At 52.5% G+C, this 10,091-nt stretch overlaps 1 protein-coding gene across 1 annotated transcript; it reads left to right on the forward strand.

The window, feature by feature from the left end:
* The first annotated feature begins 42 nt into the window (after nt 1-42).
* Nucleotides 43-9,132, forward strand: UNC119B (unc-119 lipid binding chaperone B). Its single transcript, XM_015568155.1, has 5 exons — nt 43-127; nt 2,379-2,492; nt 5,066-5,174; nt 5,297-5,469; nt 6,685-9,132. The coding sequence occupies exons 1-5, from the start codon at nt 43-45 to the stop codon at nt 6,795-6,797; spliced, it is 594 nt and encodes a 197-aa protein (XP_015423641.1). The 3' UTR covers nt 6,798-9,132.
* Nucleotides 9,133-10,091: the final 959 nt, after the last annotated feature.

Below are 10,091 nucleotides of genomic sequence, written 5' to 3' on the forward strand. Positions count from 1 at the left end.
TCCCATCTCCTAAAGGAGTTCCCGTGTGATTCGGGATAGTTGATGTCCCCATTCTTCATCACCGAGTTGGGACTGTCCTTTGTGTACCTGAGTGTCTTAGAGGTCTGTTCACTTTCTTTGAAACATTGTGAGAAAGCTGCTCTGTTCTGACCCAGTTTTGGGATCTGAAGGTACAGAAGTGCTCATCACCTGGTCTTTCTAACCTCATGCTTTATCCTGATATCCAGGGTGAAATAGGCCATTCTAATACCTGGCCCAAAGCCGCATTCTTGGGGCACCCAGGTCCTGTGTAGGAGCTTGGGATTGGTGCTCTGCAGCTTCTGGAGAACGCCAGGGGTCAGAGCTCAGTGACCTCGGCATTGGTTACTGTTGTGTTTTTTATGTTATTTATTTATTTGTTTGTTTATACTATATTTTTATTGATTTCAGAGAGGAAGGGAGAGAGAGATAGAAACATCAATGATGAGAGAGAATCATTGATCAGCTGCCTTCTGCATGGCCCCTAATGGGGATCGAGCCCGCAACCCAGGCATGTGCCCTTGACTGGAATCGAGCACGGGACCCTTCAGTCCAAAGGCCAATGCTCTTTCCACTGAGCCAAACCAGCTGGGGCCTGTTGTGTGTTTTATTTAATCCTCACCTGGATATATATATATATGTATATATAATCACCCAAGGATATTTTTCCATTGATTTTTAGACAGAGTGGAAGAGAAAGGGAAAGACAGAAATATCGATGTGACCGATTGTCTCCTACACGAGCCCCAACCAGGGCCGGCGCCGGGGAGGAGTCTGCAACCAAAGTACATGCCCTTGACCGGAATCAAACCTGGGACCCTTCTTCGGTCTGCAGGCCAATGCTCTATCACTGAGCCAAACTGGCTAGGGCCCAAGGATATATTTTCATTGATTTTAGAGCGAGGGAAAGAAGAAAGAGAGAAAAATATTGATGTGAGGGAGAACATTGATCCGTTGCCTCCTGTACACACCTTGACTGGGGACCAAACTCACAACCTCATGTGCCCTGACTGGGAATTGAACCCTCGACCCTTTGGGTGCATGGGATGACAGTGCTGCAGCCAACTGAGCCGCCCCAGCCAGGGCTTGTTACTCTTAAAGTCTGTTCCGTTCAGCAGCAGCCCTGTTATGAGTACCTGCTAAAAGTGCAGAACTGATCTCGGCCTTTTTAGGAGTTACAGAATAATCAGTAGCTCTCAAGTTTGCCATCTTATCGGAGAGACAGCTGGTAAAACATGAAACAAGTAACACACACAGGGGAGATAAAATAAAGTGACAGAAGGAGTTGTGGAGAAGACGCTGTGAAGAGTTATCGAAGAAAGAAATCAGTGAAGTTTTCTATGATCAATAGATGCTATTTTGATTAGCTGCTCAGTTGTTGTGGGCTCTTCTTCACTTTGGCCTAAACCCCTCACCACCAAGTCTGTCCTGCTCCTGTGCAGGTGTGGCCCGCCACCTGGTTTTGTACAGCCACAAGCTAAGGGTGGTTCTTCCATTGTGAAATAGTTGGGGGTGGGAGGAATACTATCTTGCAACACATAGTTTTATCGAATTCATGTATCTGCCCATAAGTAGTTTTGTCAGGACACAGCCAGGCGCGTCCGTTTTCGTGTCGGCTGCTGCTTTTGTGCTGCAGTGAGAGCTGAATAGTTCTAACAGACTGAGTGGCTGGCTGCAAAGCCTAGATCATTTGTGATCTGGCCCTTTAAGGAAAAATGTGCTGGTCTCTGCTTTGTGATACTCTGGTAAATAAGCACTATGTTAGCCATAAGTGTTTTAAAATGAAGTTCAAATAAATTCTGGCCACCCTGACCAGTGTTCTCAATAGTTGGTGTCACCCCGTACAGCAAAGGGTCACAGGTTCGAATCCCAGTCAAGAGCATGGTGTACCTGGGTTGCAGGTTCAATCAGGGCCCGCGTTGGCGAGTATGCGGGAGGCAACCAATTGATGTGTCTCTTTCACATCGATGTTCCTCTCTCTCTCTGCCTCTCCCCCTCTCTCCCACTTCTCTCTTAAAAAAAATCAATGGAAAAAACAAAACAAAATTCTTCCCTTTTGGGGCATCCAAGTTGGTCATGAAGGGTTTAGAGGTCATTTTTGAGGTATTTACAAAGAAATCTCCTTTTATTCCTGTTTCTAAAAGTGTTACGGTAATCTTTCATCCACATCAAGTCCATGGTCTTTTTTCCCCCCTTAGATTCCCCAGTTCTCTCCACTCACAACTTTTGCTTATAATGTAAGTTCTTGTGTATATTTTAAGTGAACTGTGTTAAGAAAAAACCCAAGTTTGCCTCCAAACTTGAGAAATGCATCGTGTTTTTGGAGAATTATTTAACGGCATGGCCTCTCTCATTTTCAGATTATTTGTGTAAACCCGAAGACAACATCTACAGTATTGATTTCACCCGCTTCAAAATTCGCGACTTGGAGACAGGGACAGTGCTGTTTGAGATCGCCAAGCCCTGTGTCTCAGGTAGGCCTCGGTGCTGCCACGGTCACCGGATAGTTGGAGTTGGAGTTGTTGTGGCGGCGTTTGCATCCTGTGTCTTGGACTCCAGTGTGTCCCACTTCCACGACCTCCCGAAGCCTGGCTGCCGGCCTGCTGTGCCGGGTGAAGCTGAGTGGAGAGCCGGGGTTGGTGCTGGTCGCTGCGTTCTGCTCTGCGTATACCAGCTCATGCAGTCCTCACACCTCTGGGAGGAGTTATTGTTCCCATCTTACAAATAAGGAAACTGAGGCCCAGAATTTCCAAGTGACTTTCCTAAAGTCTTATGCTCTTTCGTCTTACCACGTTGCCTCCCCTTAGGAAAGGAACCCTTGAAATTGAGCTCTGATGAGAAAAGCTCACCTGAGCCCTGAGTCTGGGGACACTCTAGAAGGGTGATACTGAGGATTCCAGTCCAGATCGTGAGGCAGTTCACCTGGCTTCTCACTCTCTCTCTTCAAACGGTGTCTCATATTTCCCAGTAAGTCCTAGTTTGGATTTCAATCTCCACCATTTTCTGGATGAACAGAAAGCCCAGGCCTATGAATCACCTCCTTGGGGTTCTTTAAAGGAGCCTTCCTGTGCTGTGATACAGTTTCAGGGGGATTCATTTCTGGCGGGGGGACCACACTGTCTTTGGAGCACAGCACTGGAGGTTTAGCACCCCCTGGAGGTGGGTGTTAGAACACCAGCACAGATAACCCTTCAAAGCATCAGCGTGGTCTGTCTAGTCTTTCTGCAAAGCTTTTCTCCTCTGAGGTGCTCCGCAGAAAGGGCCTGTGAATTTGGTAAGTCCAGAGATTTTCCTGAGAAAGTCCATCTCCAGTTAGTAGCATAGTCAAGGTTAGAGCCCTGGTCTCCTCACCCCACCCAGTATTTGTGTGTGTGTGTGTGTGTGTGTGTGTGTTGGCTCTTTTCATTTTTTTCTTTAATTCTTTATTGTTTAAAGTATTACCATGCCTCCCTTTTCCCCCATTGACCTCTCCCTGGCACTCCCAGCCCCCAGCACCCACCAGTATTTTTTATGCTGCCGTAGTCTAGTACTGATCAAGGCACCCGAAGGCTCAAGCTTGTGGGTGCTAAGCTTGTTTGGGACGGTCAGGGCCAGCTAGTTTCCTGGCTGGGGAGTTCACATCCCTTAGCCACGTGCCTTATACGTAGGATGGTTCAGGGACCCTAGGACTCCTTCGTGTGTGCGGGTGTGAACTAGAATGGGCGCAGAGCAGTCATTTCAGTGCAAAACTGAGCCGTCTCCAGACTGTCAGCGGCAGGTGCCGCAGATACACTTTGCTTTTCAGCCTCTCTAGTCTCTGCCTTTACGGATCTTGGTTGACTTAGACCAGGCTCACCCTGAGGCAGTTCCCTCCAGCAGCACTTATTCGGACGAGTTGGAATCCCTGAGAAGATTTGGTCTGGCTCTCTGTTTTTTTGTTTTTCTGTTAATCTTCACCCAAGGATATTTTTCCCATTGATTCTAGAGAGTGGAAGGAAGGGTAGGAGGGGGAGAGAGAGAGAGAGAAAGAGAGAGAGTGAGTAGAGGAGAGAAACATTGATGTGAGAGAGCCACATCAATTGGTTGCTGCCCACACCTGCCTGACTGAGGCAGGGAACTTGCAACCCAGGTACGTGCCCTGGACCGGGAATTGAACCGGAGACTCTTAGTGTGCGGCCATTGCTCTAACCACTGAGCAATGCTGGTCAAGGCTGGTCTAACTCTCTTTGAATCATATGGTGAGAGCCAGTGCTTTAGAGTCTTTGGGTACGAACTCTATTCAGGCTGGTTGCCCAGTTGCTCTTGGGCTTGTCACAGTCAGAGATGTTTGATGCTAAAAGACTTCTCTAATGTTGCACCCATGTTCAGCCTAGACCTAGAGAAAATATCCTTGCTGGACACTGGTGGCTACTAGAGGGAACTGTCTCTTTGTTCACATTAGGATGGCTTTCTGATTCATTTTACAAATCTTTCATTTCCTGGGTTCAGGAATGGACGAGACCAGAGAGATCCTTACCTCATTCAGGTCCCACACATTGGCTCACTGCCATCTGCTTCTCCCTTTCCCGGGCTGTCGGTGTTAGGCCTGGAACAGATCAGTCCCAGGAAGTGCAGCGCTCCAAGGCTGTAGGCCAGAGGCTTCCACTTAATCAGCAGAATCCTTCTAGGAGTTTGTCTTTGCTGCCTGTCAGAAATGTTTGCGTTCTCTGAAGGAGCCTTTTGACTAGTTTCAACTTTTGTAACCTCATTCTTTTCGTTAGTGGCTGGCACATCAACTTGGTCAACAGGCCTTCAGTCAGACGGACCTGGATTCAAATCCCTGCTCCCTCATTTACTGTTTGGTGGGGCTTTGGACATGTTACTAACCTCTCTGAGCCTGAGCTTCCTGATGGTAATATTAACGCCTCACAGGGCTGTGTGAGGACTCAGCAGCCTTCGGCCCAGGACTGGCACGTGACAGGTGTGCAGCAGAGATCGGCCATCCTGCTGCTGGCCTTAGTACTGTTGATTATGCTGTTTGGACTGTGTTGCTGAGATGATGCGCTCAAGATTCTGTGTCCGCTTTCAGACCAAGAGGAGGAGGAGGAGGCAGGTGGGGATGTGGATACCAGTGCAGGACGCTTCGTCCGCTATCAGTTCACACCAGCATTTCTTCGCCTCCGGACAGTCGGGGCTACGTGAGTACCAGCATTCCCGGAGGGAGGGTGTTCTGCTTGTTGACAGAGAAGAGTGGTCTCAGCTGGGTTGGCTTTAGAGGAGGGGGTGGACAGACGAGGGCTCACAGAGATTGACTTTGCAGGGTGGAGTTCACCGTGGGAGACAAACCTGTGTCAAACTTCCGGATGATCGAACGGCACTACTTCCGGGAGTGCTTGCTGAAAAACTTTGACTTTGATTTCGGCTTCTGCATCCCCAGCAGCAGGAACACTTGTGAACATATCTACGAGTTTCCCCAGCTTTCTGAGGATGTCAGTACGTATCCCTGATTTGTACAGCATTCTAGGTTTGGGGGGCAGAAGGAACAACCCTGAAATCCATCTGGTCCGGGGCCCGCATTCTGCAGAGGAGGGAAATAGTGACAGGATGCAGCCACCTCTACTCGTTTGGCCGCAGGCTTCTCGTTTCCTGCTGCTCCTATCTAACGTTTCAGACTCGGACACTGCCCGCCTGGGAGCACCTTTCCCACCCCTGCTGTGGGAAAGGGAGTGGCCGAGGGAGATAAGTGGAGGCCATGACAATCCCCGGGACTCTGATGGACTCTGATTAGATGAGTGCCTCTCCTGTCCCCTGTTAGTCAGGGTTCCCACTGTTCTGCTCATCTGCTCAGCACTCTCACCTTTCCCTTCATCACAGCCTCCGATCCTAGTTTGAACCCCGCTCCCTCAGATGGACTGGAATCCATAGCTACTTGTAAGAAGAGGTTATGTGTAGCAGGAGGCCAGCATTCTGCATATAAGCCAAGGAACCGGTCAGGTTAGGGTTCAAAGAAACTCACACAGTCAGTGTTACCTGCTGAGGATATTTCCTCCGGAAGACTCAGAATAGCCACAGTCATTACCTCCAGGCTGGCCGGAGGAGTGACTGTGATCAGCTTACCACCATCTGGTACAGAGGTCTGGGCAGCTGCCTGAGCAAACAGGATTGAGATCTGGATCCCAAGACAGACCTTTTGCTGCATCATTTCCAGGTTAACAGCGAGCCATGTCTGGAGAGGGCTCCTTGCCCCTCGTCCCCTGCACCTCACCGAGGGTTTCTCTGGTTGCCAGGGGTGCCTGTGGGCAGTGGCCACAGGAGGGACAGCTTTTTGTATTTGGACCAGAATGTAGGGGATCAGAGAGACACTGAGTAAACAAGTTGCTGTGGTCTATGTTGGCAGAAAGGTAGGCGCATTCCCTGGGCACCGACTCAGAATCAGGCTGGGTGACACGCAGGGCCTGTCAGCGAGTTGAGTTCATCATATGTGCAGTGGGTCTCAGGTTCCGTTTTGAGGCCTCTGTGGTCCCAATTCCCTTCTCAAGGGCTGGCTCCCCTGTTCTGCCCTCATTATCCTGGGAAAGTGCACTCAGTTCCCGGAAGGACCAGCTTACAATATGCATGGTAGCGGGATGCTAAGTGTTTTGTCACCTCGCTCATGGGCAGACTCACACCTTAAGTCTTGCTTGCTTGTTTGCTTTCCCTGACTTGCAGTTCGTCTGATGATTGAAAACCCCTACGAGACCCGTTCTGACAGCTTCTACTTTGTTGACAACAAGCTGATAATGCACAACAAGGCCGACTACGCCTATAACGGAGGCCAGTGACTGCGGGGCTGGACAGGGGAGTGCTCTGCTGCCGCCCATGGTCCTGGCGCCTGGAAATGGTTAAAGCTGCTGTATGTCACGCACCGGGGACCTGGCCCCAGGGAGCCACAGCTGGGGGGCAGTTTCCGGTGCTCCGAGAGAGGTGCCAAGCAGCGCTGTGTTTCCTCCCCCAGTATTTTCTCTTTCTTCTTTTCCCTGCCCTTTAGGTCAGAGGTCCTATATAGTAAAGATTAGGATAAGGTCCCTCAAATCCAGATTGAAAAAGAAAGACTATTTTCATGTAGTCATAGCGGCCTAGTGGTTGTCCTGACCAGCCTGTGTGTCTGCAGGGCTGTGCCAGGCGAGGGGGCTCAGGCCTTCTGTAGGTTCCCGGGTGCCGTGAGCTGTGAGAGCAGCCTCTTCGGCTCCGTCTCTTATTCCTGGTGTTGCCCTCGGCACCATCTGACCTCAGCCTGTGCATAGTTAGAAACCAAATGGAAAGAAACTTGAAAGGGGGTGAGGGGAGGAGTGGCGCCAAGAGGTGAGGCACGAGGCTGGTAAGGCTGCCACGCCGCAGGGCCCACTGTATGGAGCGGCTGCTCACCTGTCTGACCGCACGGTCCCAGGCGGCCCTCCCGGGGCCCACAAGGTGTCAGCTGGCACCTTCCGACCTCGTTCTGAGGGGAGAGGAGCTTGCCTGCTTCGGGCTCCTGACTCAAGTACCTTCTGAAACGGAACGTCATCTCTCTCGAGGCCGAGCAGCCGGTTTCGCTTTTGGAAGTCATCTCTCTCGAGGCCGAGGAGGCCCCGTTGTATGTCTCTTTTTCCAGGCTTCTTTTTGGGAGGTTGTATGAAATGTCAGGGGTGGTTCTGGCGTATGTGACGTGCAGTTAGACTTCCGATAGCACAGTTCAGGCTCGTGGGGCTGCTCTGGCTCACACGGGGGCTGCTACAGTCACTGACCAGCAGCCGCTTCCAGGCCGCGTTGGATTCCCTGCTCAGCATGGCCGGGAGGGCTGGCTTTTAATGGGGATTTGCCTCTAAAACTCTGTGGACTTCTTACTTAGGGCCTCTCTGTCTGCCTTTCTACTGAGGTTGTTTCTGGAACCATCCTGGCAGGTCAGATCTAAGTAATGCCTATGGGTCCTTCAAACTGCCAGTTGGAATCTTTTTGGGTGCGAGGCCTCTCAGCCTCTCACCGGTTCCGAGGAACGAGTTCTCAGAAAGGCTTCCTTGCACATCCGGCTCCTTTGTCGCAGGCCTTGCCGGAGGCTCTCCCCACCTCCGCGCCCTGTGGTCTGGCCGGGCGGGTGACCCCGGGCTTGAAGGTCGCTGCGGTGGCCAGGCTTCAGCACCGATAGGAAGGCCACTCGGGAGGCCCCAGGGGTGGGACAGTGGCTGGCGGGAGAGCTGTTTCCCAAAGCGCGTGGGAGGAAGGCCGAGAGGGGCCCGGGCAGGAAGGGCCAGCGCTGGGCCACAGGTGCCCTGTGCGTTCTGGGACCAGTGCTGTTCCCGTTTGGGTTCAGAGTGTGAGTGGTCTTGAGCCTCGGCGTGGTGCTGTGTGCCAGGCCAGAGTCCGGGCGGTGCCAGATGCTGACGCTTTCTCACCGAGAAAGCCCTGGTTAGCCCTGTGTGCCAGCACCGGCTCCGACCAATGAAGGGAGGGAGGTCCGGCACCCTGCAGACCGGGAAGTCTCAGCACTGGAGTGGATACAAACCCAGGTGCCTTACGTGGGCTCTGCCCCACGCTGCTGGGGAGGCTGCCGCGCCCTCGCTCCCCCGGACAGCAGCCCTGCTCTTGCCCTCACCGTGGCTCCGCTAGCACCTCATGCCTGTCGAGCTTCAGAAGCCCCGTCTGTGACGAGCCCAGAGCCCCATCAGGAGGGTTCCTACCATTTGATGTTTAATTCGCGTCAGGGTGTGGCTTCTGGAGCTGCCCAGAGCTCTGCTCTGTAGAGGGCGTCTTGGAAATGTGTCCCAGGGCAGCCTGGGTCTGGCTTGAATAGCGCTGCGTCCTCTTCCCCACTAGCTTGCCTTAGTCTCCCTGGAGACCATGTTGAGGCCAAGTGCTCCCACTGCCCAGTAGGACAGGGTTGGCGTCCTGTGCGACTGCAGGTCTGGTGCTCTGTGCCTGAGACTCTGGACTCTTGGGTCCCGCTGCTCAGGGAAGCTTGAGAAGCATCACCACACTGGGTGTTAACCAGGGTGAGTCTGAAGTTCACGTTTTTGTTCCTGAATTGGGCAGAGAAGTGGAAGTCATACTTCCTCTCAAAGTATCTGAACCAATCAAAAGTTGAATCAGGGCTGGAGGCCAACACTAGTGAGGAACCTGGACTGTGGGTGATACAATGGGAGGGGGAAAAGCCCTGCAGCCCTGGCTGGTGTGGCTCAGTGGGCAGAGCGTCGGCCCGAGGACTGAAGGGTCCCAGACTCAATTCCAGTCCAGGGCATGTACCTCGGTGGCAGGCTTGATCCCCAGCCCAGCCCTGGTCTCAGGGTGTGTGCAGAGGCAACCAATGGATGTGTCTCTCTAACATCGATAGTTCTCTCTCTGTGTCTCTCCCCCTCCCTTCTACACTCTCTGAAAATCAATGTGGGGGAGTATCCTTCGGAGAGGAATTAACAACAACAAAAAGGCCCTGCCTGCTCTCTCTTCGTGGAGAGGGACAGCTCCTGGAGGGAGCACCTCCCCAGGGCTGGCCGCCCACCTGCTGCCCGGGCCTGCTGCCTCCTGCCTTGCTCTTGCCCCTCTGCCTTGGAGTCTCCTGGGAGAGCCTCCCTTCTCCTGTGGGGCCTTCGGGCTCAGGTGCGCTTCTAGCTTCTCCAAAGAAGACCCTGCTTTGTTTTCGTCTGTGTGCTAACGAGTAACTAGGCAATAATGAGTGCTGGCTGCCCTCCCCTCGGTGTTGCTCAGTTATCTCACAGAGGCAGCCGTTTCCAGGGGCCGGTAGGACTTCCTGAAGACACCCGTCATCTTTGGGCATTTGGTTCCCAAGTGAAGCAGGACTTTGGAACGTTGGGCCTAACCATAGACTGGCGATTCTTGGAATGGCAGTGACTGGGGAATCTTCAACCTGTGTTTTTCAGTTGAGGGTCCCAGATTCTCTGTGTGAGAGGACATACGAGGCTGTGTCTAATGTACAAACAAGGCGAGTCCTGCCGTAGTGTGTCCTGCCAGCTGGGGGCTCCCAGGGCCTTTCTTCCCTCTGTGAAGGAACCTTCTGGTGGCCACCGGAAGCGTGGGGGCTGGGGACGTCTGTGCTAGAAATCAGACACCGTGCCAGTGCGCCAGGATCCTGACACAGGCGCTGCTGA

The sequence above is a fragment of the Myotis davidii genome, unplaced genomic scaffold (genome assembly GCF_000327345.1).
Source record: "Myotis davidii unplaced genomic scaffold, ASM32734v1 scaffold803, whole genome shotgun sequence".
Classification (NCBI taxonomy): Eukaryota; Metazoa; Chordata; class Mammalia; order Chiroptera; family Vespertilionidae; genus Myotis; species Myotis davidii.